Source organism: Lissotriton vulgaris, chromosome 4_1, assembly GCF_964263255.1.
Source record: "Lissotriton vulgaris chromosome 4_1, aLisVul1.2, whole genome shotgun sequence".
NCBI lineage: Eukaryota > Metazoa > Chordata > Amphibia > Caudata > Salamandridae > Lissotriton > Lissotriton vulgaris.
Window position 1 is genome coordinate 801495657 of NC_141691.1, and position 19198 is coordinate 801514854.

General features: G+C 43.8%; 1 protein-coding gene across 1 annotated transcript in view; it reads left to right on the forward strand.

The window, feature by feature from the left end:
- KIAA0319 (KIAA0319 ortholog) overlaps positions 1 to 19198 on the forward strand; it is a 993525-nt gene that overhangs the window by 805938 nt on the left and 168389 nt on the right. Inside the window, exon 13 of the mRNA XM_086965138.1 lies at positions 8440 to 8588. Within this exon, the coding sequence (XP_086821264.1) occupies positions 8440 to 8588 (149 nt within the window). The remainder of the gene's footprint in view (positions 1 to 8439; positions 8589 to 19198) is intronic.

A 19198-nucleotide genomic window follows, 5' to 3' on the forward strand; every position in this document is an offset into this window, starting at 1 on the left:
GCCTGGGTAGTGAGTAACTTTTGCCCTGTGAGTATGCTGAACTACCACCTCTACTATGGGTAAGCGCCACCACTCTTTTCTCCCTACAGGTCTCCTAACCCCAGTGGTCCATCCTTTGTCTTCCACATAGGGTCAACCCCTTGCCACTTAAATAACCTTGAAGAGAAAACAACTTAAAACTAGCGTAAGAAATAGCCCTTACGCCTCATTTTTTCACCTCTTTCACCACTGTTGTAAATATCGTTTTTTTAAACCACTTCACTAACGAAGTTCTAGTGCGATCTTTCACCATAATGGTACCACCAGTACCATTACACTTGAGCCGCTTATAGCCTGCACCCAACCGCTATTAAGCCGGCTGCCATTACTTATGATCAATATCTCTTAGTGACTCTTTTTCCTTTGTATGTTTTGTCCTTGTCCTTTATGTTATATGTACAGGTGATCTTGAGAAGGGAATCCCCCCTCTCACAGTTAGATACACTTTAGGGCGTGTAGACACATAGCCTGCACTACACACCCACTAGTTTTAATTACACACACCCTTTTTTATCAGTCCTGAAGAAAGCCAGCATATTGATAAGGCACTGGCTGAAACATGTTGACACTCTAAAGGACGTGGGAGGTCGTAACTCGCCTCTAACGTCCCACAGCCTTATTTTTAACCGCTGACGGAGGCCCAGATAATAAAGCTTCTTTACCCTCCGGGTACTGGGACCCCCGCCAAGCCGTTTTAAACTCACAATCTCATCACCCTTCACCGCACACACAGTGACATACCTGCTCCGCTGTAATCAGGCGTCGTAGCACACCCGGGACACGCTAGGTGTCACTGGGTGGGCCCGATGATGAAGCATGCCACCAACTAGGTTGGTGGGTGAGGGCTTTCTAAAGACACCCAACAGGTGCCACCACCAATTGACAAAACTAAACTGAGTCACCATGATCTTTACAATATAAATATCATACCAACCCCTTTCTTAGCTAGTCTCTTTTTGATTAATTGACATGTGTTTTTATCTGCCAGAGGTCTTTTTACCTCATTTGCATAATCAGTTGTATTCAGTATCACTAGGTTTTTCCCCTTCATCTTTGTAATTATTATACTCAGATCCTGTTGAATTTGTTGTAATATTCACCATTCTTTCTTTTCTTAATTAGATGTTTCCACATTATCATACAATTCAGTGAAAAGACGATTGAAAAGTGTTTTGATACTTTAACCCTTGGACACATGGACAAAAAGGAAACCCATATATCAGTCTCAACAAAGATAGAAACTAGCAAGCGTAAGTGGCTGGAATCATGGTTAATTTAGACTAGTCTCAAAGCCCTAAAAAATGTTTTAATACTTTCCAGGAAATGGTAAAAAAAATCCTCTAGTTTAATAATAAATTACAAGATAAAGTATAAGATGCAGATGAGGATTATAATATCACCATGCCAAAATCAATAAGCGCAATGATCATATTTTAACGTTAATAACATTCTTAAGGTCCAAAAGGAACAAACTTTCAGCCTCTGAACAAAATATGATGGACCATTATGTTGCTGAAAATGGGAAGTGCAGGAATTATTGCAATTTAGCTCCATTAAACAGAGCTGTTGATCCTGATTCAGTGTATCTTGGGACACCCGCAGCCAGGACACCATGAGTCTGTAGTTTAAAAAGTAGAAAAAAAGACAGCAGGCCTTTTCCATCCATGCACACAGGATCTGGAATAGCATCCCACGTCACCCCAACCCTGCTCTAATTTAGGAAAAAGTTGAAGACTCACCTCTTTAATGAACTGTTCGTCACAGTTCATTGACCATCCACAACTAAGCTTCTTCTCCTACTATTTGTTGACTTAATGCTTGTCTTTGACCGTGTACATCCTCCGCTTCCTTTTGGTTAGGCTTGTGCTATAGAAATACTTTGTACATAAATGCATACATACTTCTTATGGCAAAGACCAAGTGTTAAGCATCCTAGATGGTACCACTAAAAGAAAGTTGTGGATATGAGGGTTCTTGAATAACAGCTATCGCAATGCTTTTAATACAGGAATAAGGGTAGAAAGCAACAGCTGGGAAAACTCAGAATAGAACACAACTAATGGTCTATTTATGGTTTGGCATGTGACCCTTCATCTCCCGAGCATGGCAGAGATGATGATCTTGGTGACCCTTGTGGATGACTGCCTGCCACAGTTGGAGATCTATCATTGCATGGCAGAGATCTCTGTGCCTTTAAAGAAGATGCCACCACAGCTGTTCTTCTTAAGGTACTGTAGCGTTGATGAGTGGCCACTATATTTCATGTGGCTGCTCAATAAAGTGTTTTTGTTTTTTTCAAATAAATTCCCAAAGCAGGAGTTTGTTTCTGAAAGTCAAACAACTAATAGCCCTAACACCTGTTTTTTATGAACTGCAACCACAATCTGAGAGTCATCTGCGTATGATGTTAATGAGAAGCCATAATCTCTGATTAGCAACGCAAGTTCCGTGACATAGACATTGAACAACAGTGGACTCAGCGAACTTCCCTGTGGAACACCACAAGGCAGCACAAAAGGCTCCGAATTGAACCCGTCGTGTGACACCGTTGATCTCCTCTCCTGCAAAAAGGAAGCCAACAAGGCCAATGCCAAGCCTTCCACATCCAAGGATTTTAATCGGTGGGTCAGGAGAGTATGATCAACAGTGTTGAACGCGGCGGAGAGGTCAAGCAAGATTAATGCTGCAGTGCCTCCCCCGTCCATAACTGCTCTAATTTCTTCGGTCGCCTTAATAAGTGCAGTCTCGGTACTGTGTTCCTTGCGAAAGTCGAACTGAGAATGATCCAACAGCCCATTGTCATCAATGAACTTAGTCAATTGGACATTCATAATTTTGTCCACAATTTTTGCTTGAAGAGGAAGATGCGCAATGGGACGATAATTCGATGTTGTGGATGCATCTAAGGTAGGTTTCTTGAGAAGCAGGAGCACAGAGGTCTCCTTCCAAATAGTAGGAAAGCTGCCAAGGGAGAACATTCTGTTAAAAATGTCCGTTAATACAGGACTCACCAGGTCAACTAGATCCATTAAAAAGACTGACGAGCACGGGTCCGATGGAGAACCTGATTTGGAGGCCAAAATAAGATGGCTCACTGTATCAATTGAGACAGGAGAGAACTCAAGAAACTTGCTCATGCCGGCAGCTGCGACCTGCGTACTAGGGACCGACTGAGCACCAGTGCCATTTTTAAAATTGCAGACAATATCCAGCACTTTGCTTTTAAAGTTAGACGCCATATCATCAACAAACTGTTGACTGCCTAATTTGTTCAAAGCCTTGGGAACCGTTAGTTTATTTATGACTGCAAACAACTCTTTTGAGGAATATTTTGCAGAATCAATCTGAGATTTAAAATATTTGCTTTTCTTGGTAACCACAAGTGCTTTATAGGACCTGAAGGCTGTCCTGTAAATCTGTTTATCAGAGTCGTAATAGTTCAGACGCCAACGGCGCTCCATACGACGGCATTTTTGTTTTTCATTGCAAAGTAAATCAGAGAACCATGGAGCGGTTGGTGCCGCCCGGTTGCCCGAGATGTACTTGATAGGCACAGCTACGCTAATAGCGTCGGATAACCAGCTAATATAATTGTTGACTGCTGTGTCCACATTGGCACAACCTGGGGGAACAAAATCAGCCAGTTCAGTTCGAAGAGCAGTTTTGTCCACTTTGCTCCAGGCTTTGCAAGGAGCAGCCTGAGGCCTAGCCTTATTATCCTTGCGGTGAACAGATATGGGAAGGGTAAAATTAATAAGTGAGTGATCCGACAAGGGCAGAGGAGACCCTTCTATAACTTTAAGACTGTGAGAAGAAGTGAAAATCCCATCCAGCGTGTGCCCTGCTTCATGAAACATTATGTGTTATTTTAAGGCCCAGCCTCCATTACTTTTAATGAGAGTGTGTTACAGTATACCTTTGAGTGGACTTGTGTGGTGCTGGGCATACTCCAAGGCTGTACGTTTGTGACAGTGTGTGGACTTTTTGGACTATAGTATCTTTCAAAGTGCAATTTGTGAATAGCCAATGCCATGGAATAATTCTTGTGTGGGTGAGTGTTTTTTGTTTTTATTTTTTGCATGTCCCTCCCTAAACCCTTTCCTAATTCACCATTTAGGCGCAAGTAGTCACCATTTTTCAGCCCCTCCTCAGTCCCTCCCACATTTACTGCTAAAACATAGGCCTACATGTGCAGAGGTCTCCATACTTGTGGCCAAGATGTGCGAATAGAAAAGATAGGAAAGGTGGAGACGCATGTAGGATTGTGAATTGCATTTTGTAGCATGTGTGTTGTGATCCTGTAGTACTACTAAATGTACAACAAAATGCAGTTTGTAAATAGGTCCCATGACATTGCACCAAATTAGTCAGTTGGTATGTGAGTTCAGGATCTCAAACCATGGAGGTAACTGTCTGTCTAGCACCAACTTTGTCTGCAGGCTAAATTACAGTTTAGCTATTGTGTTTAGCATGTGAATGGCTCGTCTCTTATCCTTAATATTGTTGTAGGGTGTGTTTTATCTGGTAGTGTACACTTTGCCATGTTGGACAAACCGTTGGGCTTCATTTAGAGTTTGGTGGATGGGCACTTCATCACAAATGTGCCAAATATATAATCTATGTAATTATAAGTATATTAGGATATAATGCATTGTAATTAGGTGTGACAGTCTATCCGCAATGTTTGTGACAGAGCACCTAACTGGCAAACTCTAAATCCGGCCCAAAGTTTTTAAAAGTTATGATGTACTTTTCAAGTGTTTGTATACATGGACTGAATGTGGATGGAAGGAAAACACCAGCAGCATCAGGTGTGCCCTCAGATACTTTGTTTTGAATATGAAATGTTTAGGCAGATTTTCCTAAAATGACTCATCATCTCTAGCTTGGTTTAAATAGGGTCAGTATGTTCAGAGGATACGAAGGAAAGCTGAGGATGATTATCTGTCTCTGACAGAACATGTTTAGATACACTGTAGATGGAATTATGTTTAAAGAACATGTGAAATCATCATTATAGTCCATCAATGATAAAGATGCATTTAAGACTGCATCTTTCCTAGGGAGCAACTGATTGTGTAAACATCCTCTCTCCCTCTCCCAATGGAACAGCACCACCATGCCTGTGTTTGCATTCTCAAACAGGAAACTTATTTCTTTACATCACCCCATGTTCTTTAGCGGAAAGAGGGTTTGGAGAGTAGAGTGTGTGGGTTCTAGAGCAGAAATATGTTCATCAAAAGTACTTTAACTTCCTTTTTTGAATGATGCTGTTGAGGGGTGCAGTCTGATGTCAGGGGGTTGGGAGTTTCATTTTCTCGGGGCAATACCCGAGAATGCTCAGTTGAACATTTTCTTTTTATGGAATTTCAGTGGTTTCAACAATTAGATGCTGGTGCCTCTATTTCCTCCAGTTCCAGTTTTTGTGCAAGGCCCCTCGAGCTGTTGAAGTGTAGGGCTTTATGAGTCAAGTAGGCAATTTTTTTACTGTATCCATGCCTCATATGGGAGCCAGTTTTGAGATTTCATATGGGGAGTGGTGTGGTTGTATCTTTTAGATCCTAGGATGAGCCTTGCAGCAGAGTTAAGAGAGGCTCTTCGTGGAGCCAACTTAGATCTAGGTGGTTCGCAGAGGGTTGTACTTCCATATTCCAACCTGGAAATCACTGGGGCTCGGCCAGCTGATTTTAAGTCGTTGGGGGGGAGAAAGGGTTTTATTTTTCTTAATATGTTCATTCGAAAGTTTGCTCCTTTAGTGACAGTACTGATGTTCTCCTGCATGTTCCAGTTCTTATCTAGCATTATTCCCATTGATCGTGGGGAATCTATATTGCATGGTACGCATTAAGAGCTGTTAGTTGGTTCATCCTTTCGGGTGACTGTTTGGGTAAGTCATTTCAGAGGAATCCTGTTTTGAGAGCGTTTAGTTTGAGGTGATTGCAGGTTAGACAGTTTTTTTTTGTAGACTTATGTTGAGAGATCTAATATCATCCCCGCAAAGAGATTTTTAAGGATAGTTGGGCATACATTTGATAGTGGATGTTGGAGAATGTCAGGATTTCAGTTAAAGACTCCATGAACAGGTTAAAGAGAGTGGGTGAGAGTGTGGACCCCTGTGGGGCCCCAAGTATGACAGTGTGGAATTGAACCAGGACTGATTAAACTTGATTCTTTGGGTTCTGTTGTGGAGAAACGAGGTGACCCAGTTCAGAACAGACCCTGATAGCACCATCCTACATTCCAGTAAGTCTAGGAAGCTTTTATTTTAAACCGAGTTGAAAGCTGACAAGAGGTCGAAGAGGATTAGAGGAAGGGTTCATTTTGATCCAGCATTTTTAACTCATCATCTACTATGTGCGTTAGAGCCGACTCAGTGCTGAGGCCTTGGTGGAAGCTGGAAAGGAATTGGTCTAGAGTCAGAATTGTTCTATGAGGTTGCATAATTAGACGTGGACACGTTTCTCCAGGAGCTTCGCCAGAGTCGGATGGTTCAGCTATCCCAGAATTAGAGATGCTGAAGAGCATGCTTCATTCTGTCTGCAAGATTTGCAAACAGAAGAGATTTACGAATGTCTACACAAGGCCTCCTCAGGACAAATACGGATTCTCCAGTCTGTCATAGGGATGGTTTGAAGGTGCCATACATGCAGGGTCAAGTAAATCACCATGGTCCTTCCAATCCTTACATTATGCAGCCTTACTGAAGGTGGACTTCCCTGCAGTATCGAGTTTAAGTAACAACAATGGCCCAGAAACTGAGTATGTTGCATTATAGTCCCATTTGGGTTGTCTAGGGGGAGGCTTAAGTGGTGAGAAGACCAGTATAGAATATGATTTACAGGTATTTATGGACTCAAAGGAACGCTTCCCATTCACTCATCTGTAAATCAAATCAGGCTGATAAGTTCTGCTTAGCAGCATTAACCACCCCGTGGATCAGAGTTATTGGATCTACTTTGGCCCATTGAATTCTCCTACCGGATGCTATTTTCAGGAAGGCTGAATAACCTCCTGCTAACCCAGAGCTTGCGAACAGGTAAGCATGTCAAGTGGGCTGGGTACCCTTCTGCAAATCCGGCTTGAGGGTGGCTGGACGGCACAGGTGGGAAGCTCCTGTACAGCCCGGACATCGTGTTGCATGTTGTATGTTTCACAACATCTGTGTTCGCATGTGTGTTGCACAACATCTTTGCTCGCACCAGGGCCCCATGGATCCTAGTTCCAGAGGTACCGGACGATGATGGTGGTGATGGGGCAGGTGGCCCACATCCCATTGCAGCAGCGGCAGGAATGGCCCCTAGGAATACCCTAATTGACACTTACTTCTCATGAGCATGTCACATTGTGACCGTCCATGGCAATCAAACAACAGTAGAAAATGTCCAAATGCACTACATGTGTGAATAAAACATTTTTGCAGGTCTCAGCCTGTACTTGTACATTTTGATGTTACGTTTCCCTGCCTTCCAGATGTGATTTGGCAGGTTGAGCACATTTGCTGAACCTGTTGTGTCCTGTGTTCAAATGTGGTGGGGGTGCTGTTTGACCCAGGATGTTGTCACTGCCGGGGTGCACTCCTGATTGTGTGCGTATGCTGCACGGTGGGTGTGTCGATCCTGTGGCTCTGCTCTGTCTGCCACTGGCGTCTTTAGTGCGGTGTGCCTGTTGGTTCTGTTCTTCCACGGTGCTTGGATGTTGTGGACACGCTGTCCTCTGCAGTTGTCCAGGATGCATTTGTTGTATTCCGCTGTTGATGATTTTTGTTCAGTGGCATTTTCTATGTGCTGTTCTTGTACTATTTTCCCGCATTGCACGTGAGTATTGCTGCACTCACGCTGGTTGTCACTGTTTTCTTATCGCGCATTTGACCATCGCAGGTTTTATCGCGTTGGGGATTGTGTTTTTATCTCCCTCGCGGTGGTTGTTTCGCAGACATTGTCCGCGGTGTTGGCAAACTATTGCATGCTACCGCCGTGCTGTGAATTCCACGTTGTCACGGGGTTATTTTCCCGCAATGGGCTGTGATGCTGAAAGTTGCGTTACCCTACTCTTGTGGTAGTTATCACACGTTCTTGTGAATATACCCCTTAGAGCGTATTGTTCTCTCAGAGGTCAGTTTCAGTTGATGGAAAATAATACTAGTACTGTCTTGAAAACATTGAAAGAAAAACATTGCAAGACAATTGAGCTTTTTATTTCAAAATGTAGAAAAAGCGTCTGTTCCTCGAATTTTACAAGCAATTTGGTAATATAATATGTTAAAATAAACAACTGATGCAATACTATTCATTCAAAATACAATTAGAAACCACTCTAAACGAAGTATGTAAATGTTTGTTGTCCTATGTAACGTAATTGCATGTTCTGCACAATGTCAATATTTATTTTGGTTATTTACAGTGGCCCACAAAAGGCAAAAATTGAAAACAGTGAAAAATCAGTGTCAATTGTGACTGGTCTGCAGGTCGGTACGTACCGCTTTCGGTTAACGGTGCAGGACGCTGAAGGACTGAGCAGCACGGACACTATCGCTGTTACTGTCAGGGAAGGTAAGTCTGTGCCGTTATTGCACATTTTAATTAGTATTCATAGCAAGACACAAACAACCAAGGACAGGTGTTGGAATTACAGGTTCCCCGGTAATTTCTCATTTTGTAGTGGACTCTCTTCAGCGCCTGGCTACCCTCACCGGTGATTAGCCACGCAATACAAATCCAGATTGATTGACTCTCAAGGTCCAACACATAATGGGCTGGATTTTCTCTACCTTCAGAGGTACTAGTACCTCTGTTATCTGTAAGTTTGTGGTGGGCAAAATCCAGCCCATGCCATCACCAGTAATGATGACCCAATGGGTCTGGTAATCGAAATTACAAGTTGAGTATGTTTTAGACAGAGCTTTCAGCCTATAAAAGTAGCCAGAATCTGTGTGTGAAACACCATAGAAAAATGTGCAGGAACCATTGCAAAGACAGGGATTGCCCCGGTTACTTACCGGTAATCTTCATTACTCCGAGTCCATGTCTTCCTCGCCACAGTAATTACATATGAGCCTCCGGCTCCACACAGAACTCCAAGTTTAAAAAGATTGCTCTAGTCTCCCCTCCCTCCTCCAAGATGGCCCCCAGTGGCTTCAGCCAATCCCATAAAGGGACACAGAGAAAACAACCTGACCTGAAAAACCAAGCCGTAGACATGAAGACACCACCAGGGCCGGGAGGGAAGGGAAAATATACTGTGGCGAGGAAGACATGGACTCGGAGTAATGAAGATTACCGGCAAGTAACCGGGGCATTACCTCCTCGTCCTGTCTTCCTCGCCACAGTAATTACATATGAGCCGATACTAAAGCAATCAGCTTCATGTAAGGAAAACAGACCACACCATCAGTGCAGAGAAAAAGACAGTTTAATAAACAGAGACATAGCATTCAAAGAACAACCTCTCAAGGTACCCCCGCAGACAAAACAGAAGAGGCAAACGAAACAGAACCCCCACCCCCAATCTGGAGGGGGTAATGGGACATGAAAGTATGGGGGGAAGACCACGTAGCAGCCCTACATACATCCTCCATTGACACCCCTTTGAAAGAAGCCCAGGACACCGCAACAGATCTGGTGGAACGACCCTGAACAGGAAGGGAGGGGACCTCAGAAACCGAAGCATATGCCAACAAAATGGCCTCCTTAATCCAACGACTGATCGTGGAGATGGAGGGTTTCAGGCCCTGACGTGACAAACCAAAGTTGATAAACAAGTTGTCCACTTTACAAAAGGAAGAAGTGCGTGACAAATAAATCAATAAGGCACGGCGAACATCCAAGAGGTGTAAAAGGGATTCCTCAGCCGAGGAAGGATCAGGACAAAGAACCGGAAGAACCACTTCAGTAGAACGGTGAAAATAAGAATCCACCTTAGGTACAAAAGTAGGATGATGGCGCAAGACCACACGGTCCGACAGAACCAACAAAAATGGTGCAGAACGAAGGAAAGCACCCAACTCACCCATACGCCTGGCAGAAGCAATCGCCACAAGAAAAACCACCTTGAGCGTTAAAAACTTCAAGTCCACCGACTCCAATGGTTCGAAAGGAGCCAACTGCAAGGAACACAAAACCAAACGAAGGTCCCAAGGAGGAGGACACATGATAGGACGGGGGCTTTGGAAAGAGAGAGACTTGAAAAGTCTAGTAACCAAAGGAGAAATAGAAACCAAAGGGAGGACATGAAATGCCCGAATGGCGGCACATTGAGCCCGAAGAGTCGAAATGGCCAAGCCCAACACAAAACCATCATTAAGAAAATCCAGAATGCGAGCTGGATCCAGAGAATCCAAAGACAGCTCACGACCAACACACCAAGAAGCAAAACTATCCCAATGCTTGGCGTAGGATTTAAGCGTAGAAGGCCTCCGGGATCGTTGAATGACCCCAGCCACAGTCACAGAACAACCCTCACGTATCAGAGAATCCCTCTCAAGAGCCAGGTCTGCAGACCCAGGGAACGGAACACAGGCAGAGGAAAAGAGGACCCAATAGAGGATAAGGAATGAACGGCAAGGCCCACCCCGGAGACACAGCCAATTCCAACAGTAGGGGATACCAAGGGCGACGCTTCTAACAAGGAGCAATCAGAAGCACAAAGGACCCCTCCCTCTCGATTTTCTGCAACACAGCTGGAATTAGGGGAACAGGGGGAAAAGCATACAAAAGTCCCTTCGGCCAAAGGAACGAAAGTGCGTCCACCCTCCAGGCATCCCGGCAAGGCATAATCGTGCAAAAACATCAGATCCGGGCATTGTCCTGGGAGGCAAACAGGTCCACAATCGGACAGCCAAACATCACTTGCAACCGCCTGTACATCCATCGTGTGAGGGACAGGGACCCCATTGAAGGAAACACCCGGCTCAGACAATCCGCCACAGTGTTCTCTGCGCCAGGTAGGTAAATGGCAGATAGGGACTCCAGATGCACCTCCGCCCAACAACAAATTCGACGGCTGATGCAACTGAGGGAGCGAACCTTGCACCCCCCTTGATGGTTCACATAAGACATTACAACCTGATTGTCTGTACGTATCTGTACGTGGTGACCCCGAACAAGATCCGAGAAATCCAACAGACCCAGAAGGACGGCCTTCAGCTCTTTGTAGTTGGAGGAACATGACAACACCGACTGAGGCCAAACCCCTTGAGTCGTTGAATCCCCCAGAGTAGCACCCCACCCCAGCAGGCTGGCATCGGTAGTGACCACGCGGGTGGGAACAATCAGAAAGGGGCGACCCCTGAACAGATGATTCTCGACCAACCACCAACCCAGGACCACTCGAACATCCACTGACATAGGAATCAAAACACTCATATCGAGGCAACAGGGGTCCCAATGCGACAAAATGTGGGACACCACCGGGTACATGTGGAGGCGAGCCCACGGCACCGTAAACAATGACGCCGACATCAGACCCCGAACCCTCAACCATAGGCTCACAGGATGAGAATGCCCCAACAACAGGGCACGAACTGCAGACATCAGGGACAGAATCCGGGGAGGGGGCAGGAACACCATCCCCAACTGAGTCCTGAACAGAGCCCCATTTATGAGGAACCCATGATGCTCCAGGACATGGCACACCCTCTGGACATGTAACTCCGCCTTAGGAAGAGAAGAAGCAGAAATTAAAATGTCGTCCAGATACGGAAAAACACTAATGCCCTCCCATGCAAATGTCCAATAAGAGGAGCCAGAATCTTAGTAAAGGTCCTGGGAGCAGAGCAGAGCCCAAAAGGTAATACCTGGAACTGGTAATGATGACCCTGTACGCAAAACCGGAGAAACTTCTGAAAGTCTGGATGAATAGGAACATGCAGGTAAGCATCCCTCAAGTCTATTGATGCAAGGAAATCGTCTTGAGACACCAGAGGAAGGATCAATTGAAGCGACACCATTTTGAACCGTAGGTGAGGGATGAAAGTGTTGACCCACTTCAGGTCCATCACAGGCCGAGATCCCCGGTGCGCTTGGACACCAGGAAAATTATGGAATATACCCCCTTCCCCAACTGATCGCTGGGCACAGGAATCACCGCCTTTTTGACCACCAGGGAATCTATGCCTTCCAAAAGCGCCAACTTTTTCACAGGATCTCTGGGACAAGGAGTGGCCTTGAAACAGTCTGGGGGTGTCTGGGCAAATCCAATGCGCAAACCTTCCGAAATCACCCGAAGCACCCATTGGTCTGACACAGTCTCGCGCCAAGAATCCATGAAGTAAGTGAGGCGACCCCCAACCGGACCGACACCAGGAGCGATCCAGTCAGGACTTGGAAGCGGGAGTGGAGGTGGAAGAAGCACCGGAGAACCGGGATTTATAAAAGGAAGGAGCACCCCGGCCACACCTCCTTCCACGAAAGGGCTGACCAGCACGACCCCTCCTAGAAGGACCAAAAGCCCTAGGAGAACGAAAGGAACGGAAGCGCCCAAGCCGCTCAGGAGCAAGGAGCTTACGGTCCTCCGCCGTCTTCTTCACCATCTCATCCAAAGGTGAACCAAAAAGCTTAACCCCCGAAAAGGGGATCTTCATCAGGAGATTCTTCTGTGCAGCATCCGTCTTCCAGGAGCGAAGCCACAACTGACGCCTGGCAGCCACAGATGACCAAGTCGCAGAAGCAGCCGCCCCCAACGAATCAAAAGACACATCCGAAAGTAGGCGAACCTGCTGCTCCATCATCGCCAGGGTAGAAGAGACATCCTCACCCTGGTCCAACAATTCCGACAGAGATTGAAAATCTTTAAGCAAGGACTGGATCGTGTAAGACGAATAGGCAGCCGCCCGAATGGAAAAATTGGCAGCCGCAAAAGTGCGCTTCACAGCCCCATCAACCTTCCGATCAACAGGGTCAACAGGAGAAGAATCCTCAGAGACCACCGACCCATGGGAAGACATACTGGCCATCAAGGAATCCACCTTGACAGATGAAGGAAATTTAACAGAAAAGTCCTGCAGAGGATATCTTTTATTCAGGAATCGAGGAAATGAACCCTTGTCCACATCCTTCCATTAAGACTCCAACACCTTCAACACAGATGAATGAAGAGGTAATGAATCAGGCTCAGGACGCTGATATTGCGAAAATAAATCATCCTCCACAGGAACCACGGATTCAGGGAAAACAAAGTTCCTGCGTATGTGACAAAGGACCTCCTTAAGGTCGGCCCCCTGCACAAAACGACCCTTGACATTAACCTCCTCCTCAGCGTCAGAATCAACAGCAGGAGCATCATCAACACGTGCTCTCTTGTCAGGAGGAACAGGAGCACAGTCATGCAAGGCAGCAGTAACGGCAGAATCTATCATTTTCTGCAACAAAACCATAGAAGGAACAGACATCCCTGAACTCGAGGCCTCCAAAGAGTCACTAACAGACACATCTGAAGAACCGCCCTCCATTACACCAGCCACAAGCAAAATGCAACAGCAAGCGACAGAAAACACACCTGAATCCATTAAATAGGTATCCGGTTGCCAAGCAACCACAGACACACCCAATGAAACGCCCCCACAGGAAGCATAAAAATCCGGAAGAAACGCGAGCCAGCACCTTAAAGAGGCCCCCTACGAACCCTGGAGTCCAGAGGAGGAACCAACGAGTAACCCAGCCAAGACCCCCGGTAAGAGTAAAACACTCGACCGCGTAGAGCCGCAGTATCCCGACACGCGGACGGGAAGGGAAGAGACACCGCAGGCAGGTCATCAAGCCCTGACGCCGCGCCTGCAACACGCGTGCATAGAAAAGAGACGCCGCACCGTCAAACACGCTTCCCTAGCAAGCGCCGGCAAGAAGGCAAAACATCCGACCGCGCGGAGTCCCACAAGCAGGACGCGCGATCGGAAACGGGGAACACGCACCAAACTCTCCACCCGCTAAGCAGGACAACAGAGGCGCGGCCCCTCGAAGCGGGAACACACTTCGAACCCGCACATACAAGCACCCAAGTCCGCTCAGCAGGACACGGTGCCGGGCAAAACAAAGGGGGAACAACAAAAAAATTAAACATACAACTAACTTCACCCCAACCAAATACCAAGGCTAAAAGGGGCTCCTAAAGCAAGACCCCAGCCACACTCACCTGACCAGCAGGGAACACAGCACTCGGAGAAGTGCAGAAAAAAAGAACAGGTCGGGTTGGTTTCTCTGTGTCCCTGTATGGGATTGGCTGAAGCCACTGGGGGCCATCTTGGAGGAGGGAGGGGAGACTAGAGCGATGTTTTTAAACTTGGAGTTCTGTGTGGAGCCGGAGGCTCATATGTAATTACTGTGGCGAGGAAGACAGGACGAGGAGGTAATGCTATATGTTATTTCCCCAGACATGTAATTCCCTTTAATTCGCCACCCTCTGAGTTACAGGGACTTCCGGTAATGATACATCAGGGCAAGAAAATAACAGGGATTTTAACGAGCCACTCATAATGAAATCCTTTAGTGAGTGACCAGCACCTGGGCATCAATGGAAATTTTACATGTGTGTAGGTTAGCGTCCCTGACTAGGTTATGTGTCACCAAGAAACACCAAAGGGCCAATTCACAAAATAAACGACTCATAAAATGTGTTGTTCATGCCCATGTATGTTTGTGTTAAAGATTATTTGACTGATTAATAAACACTTCCACTCAGTGCATACATACATTTCGCATGTTGTGTTGTTCATGGTATTTCACATACAAAAGTAGTGCCCGTTTACCTATCTCTACTTTTGCATAGTGTACCCGTTGCATGTGGTGCATGTGCACACTATTAGGGGATATGCAATTTTTTCCATTTTTTTAAATAAAAATAGTTGTTCTTTAAATACCTGTCCTTGTTACACAGACCATGTGAAAACTGGAAATATTGACGCTGTTAATTCAGGTATAATTTTGAGGTCCTAAAAAGTATAGACATGTATTGCACCGTGTAAGTGACACCCTTAAAATGATAATTTTATTCAGCTAATTTGAATTTAATTTCTATAACCTCACCTCTAAAACTGCCCTGCCCCCGCTCCCCCTCCTGCCCCCTGCCCGTCATAGTCACTGTAGCAGATGGGATGGTGGTTAAACTCTTTTGGAAACCTCGTGGTTCTCCAACTTAAATGAGGCGATCATATTGTAAAGTTATCAGAATGGGACCTCTGCCAATTTATGGTGGATGTCCCAAAGTGTCGAAGTCTCAATGGTACTCCCTATCTTTTTCCAGCTGAATATTTTTAACCAGAATATTACTTCTTTTTTTAAATTAGTATATAAAGCTTTTACCTAAGCAACGAATCTTGGATCGGTACTCACCAGGTCATTGCAACCCACAGAAATTACTAAGCGACCTCCTCAAACTTCTTTTCAGTAACTTATAGCATTATTTTGTTGGGTGGTTTGCACGTTTCTGCTTAGTTTATTAGTCTAAACACCATGTTAGTATAAGATGTTATCTCTTTATCTTAGAGGGAACCCATGTGCCCTTTCCCTTTAATATTTGTGTATTTTTCTGTTTTATTAGTTTCCTTTTTTATCTAAGGATGTGATTCTCCCACTAATATCAGCCTCAAGTATGCTGTGCTGGCTGTGGGGATCTACTTTAGTGATTCAAACTTTAATCCTCATGGGAAGGCTTGCCTGGGCTAAGGATGCCCTTGCCATGGGTAGCCTCACACAACCTTTTGTCTGGCACATCGTTGGTGGAATCCCATTCTACTTAGCACCTTTCATCTTTGGGGTGCCAAATATTTACTCACTCCGGATCGTGAAGTAATCTTTTTACTGTTTATATTGATTTTATTTTTCGTTTTTTTTTCCATGTTGTCTTATTTTTATGTTATGGTACAAGAAGATGTGGAAGGTTTAATGTGAAACATTTGGAGGAGAGAAGGAGGGATACATTTTGAGATAGCCATGGAGGTTCCCTTATGGAAAGTCCTGATAAGACTCTAGCCCCCCTGGTGTATTCGTGGATCAACTATTGTTCCATCATTTTTTGCGTTCTTACCTTTGAATGGCTAGGGACTAAATTCCCATATAAAACGGACTAATTAGTTTTACTCCAGATATATAGATGCAGCTTTCTTTTATGAAACAGACCTGACACATAAGAAAAGTTATGTTTCAGGACCCACAGGTGTCCTTCCGTATTTCACTGTAGTGTACCTAATGAAACAAAGGAGACTGCAGTTCTGTTCCTCAGTGGGGAGCCCCAGTTTCCCTGGATGTGCCACATACTGATACTTGAATTTATTGTGGCCAAGCTGGTAGTACCAGAGACAATTTTCTGATTATTGTTTGTTCTGATAGCAATTTGCTCATTGTATTTCTCTTCTCTTGAAGTAACCAGCTTGGTACTGATTAGTGGCAGGTTGGTGCTTTAAGCGTGCCTCATATTATAAACATATCAGTTGTGGGTGACATGACATCTTTCAGTAGTTGTCTCCATCCTCTTACCATTCTGCTTCTGGCTACTATTAATAATAATTCTGTTTTATATATCCAGTAGAAATTAGTTGGTGTAAACTTTGCATTGCATGAAAAAAGAATGGTTTTAAATGTTCTTTCTCTCTGTTGACATTTTGTAGTATGAAATTGCTGCCAAATCACTGTGAAATTAACCACAGGATATTGTGAAATTACCTCCCCAAATAGTCAGAAAATGTTGCCTTAAATCTCCCATCATATCCGTAGATACTGTCTCATGATAATGCCCCTCTGTAATTCATGAAATATTCCCGGTATCATACTTGTACTTACCATTTCAGTATATGACATTACATCCACACCAGCATAAAGTGCTTCCCCTAGTACTGTAAAATAGTTCTACTCTTACCTCATACCTTTAATATCAGTATTCTAAATTTACCAAGATTTGGGACTGTACAAAAATAAAGTTCATATAGTCATTTATAGATTTAGGATTCGATCTCTTTTACATTTGTAAGGTGCACTTACAAATATATAAATTATAATCCATTAAAGGTTTGGGGTTGTTGATGAGAATAGCTTCTCGGGCAGTGAAGTTGGGGGAAACAATAAAGTTGAGAAGAAGATATGTATGTTCATTGGGTGACTTGAAGACCCAATATTAAATCACGCCTCATACCATCCTTCTTTTCATAAATTAAAATCGTTATGCTGAGTTATTTAAATCGTCTGCCTTTAATTTAATCTAGTTACTCTAAAATCCAAATTTTGTATTTATATATTTTAGGAAAACACCAATGCATGTTTCGCTAATTTGCTTCATCAAGGAAGTAACTATCAAATGTCAGACATGAAATTGAAGCACCACACTTAAACCTATAATAAATCAACTAAAATATCATTCATTGCTGTAATCATGTTGAATTTCACGCTGTTAGTGCCAATAAAGAGTGCAGTGTTTCATCTTTCACAGATAATTATTCAAATTTAGTTTAAGATATAACTAATATACAGTGGAGCACTCCTAATTATAAAATATGTTTTAACAAAAAATCTAGAAAGAGCTTGTAACATTTCTTGAGTCATTAAAGTACTTCATGTACATTTAATGCCGATTTATATTATTTGCAAATCCATAGTGCAATAGTCAAGTGATGTAGTAATGTATATAACCCATTTGGGTATGTATGATACTAATCTGAATTAACTTTAAAGTTTGCCATACATGTGCAACCTGAGTATCTTACTTAAAATCAACATAGAAGATTATTTCTTCTTTAAATAACATATTGGCTAATAATAAACCCTGAAGTCTAATAAATAAAACCACATATAGCTCTACTTATTAGCCAGTACACATATTATTTACCCATATATTGTGTTTCATAAACATGGTTAAGATTCGAATAAGCACCTCTGTTTACTGGCAGCTTTTAAGTGAACATGTTGCTGACTACATCAAGGTTACTGGCTTGATCATGACTTGATTTAAAGACGCAGGGCAAATGAGCCCAACAATACCAGCTCCTGCCTCCTGGGTGCCTACCACTGAAAGTAGAAGACCTCCATTGTAGTTTTATGAAATATCTTATGTGTAGGTCTACCCCAAATCATCCATACCTTCTTTAGTTACTACATTTGACTACTGTCTCATTCTAAACATAAGATGAGCTAAAATGTAGAGTTCTGAAAAAACAGTTTGCATAGTTGCAATGTTTTTTCATCCTGCCACATGGTTTTAGCCTTCCAGTTGAAAAATATGTACAACAAATTCCATTGATCACACTGTCATGCACCTATGACATGACTAGTCTGCTAGACTAGTCTTGTCTGCTCTTACAGTCTTTCCATTTTCTGAACATTTTTGTTGGTGCTTGTGTCTAAATTTCTCCCAAGAGTAGGCTAATCTAGACTCTGCATTCCTTCAAACAAATATCACAAAGGGAATTTATGGATCGTATCAAAGCAAGCAGGCCAGTCAGCAGCCCTTCTAATCCTTGACTGCCACAAATCTTAAAGAACATTCTTTTAACTACCTCGGTAGCCACACCAGTAAGAAGAATAATCAATAATTCCTGAACTATGGGAATCTTCCTAGAATAACTAAAGCAAAGAAAACTAACCTGGACCCCCTTGACCCTGACAATTACAGACCAATTACAAATGGACCTTTCATGGGCAAACTGATAGAAAGAGCAGCATCCGCCCAGATGTCACAATTCATTGAAGATAACTCCATACTTTCTGACTTCCAAACAGCATTCTGTCCAGAAAGAGGCACAGTATATGCCATCATCGCCATTTGTGATGGCCTTAAAAACACAGAAGACCGGAACGGGGTTGTTGCACTACTTCTCCTGAACCTCTCACCTGCCTTTCACACAGTTCTCCATGACAGTCTAATACAAAAACTCTATGAAGCCGGCTTAGATGCAACTGCTCCCAACTGGATCACATCCTACCTTCAAAACAGAACAAATGTCATTAATCCGCCCTCTTTTTTGATCCAACCCGTACTTCACAAATGCAGGGGTTCCTCTAGACTCTATCATCTCACCCATCCTTTTTAACATCTACATGTAGTCATTGCCTGCAATGATCAATGAATTTCAGTTCACATACTATAACTATGCAAATGACAAACAAATGCTCCTTAAACTGGAAAGCCCCCAAGACATTGGAAACTCACAAATCTTCAGTTAACTCAGAGCCGTTGATCAGTG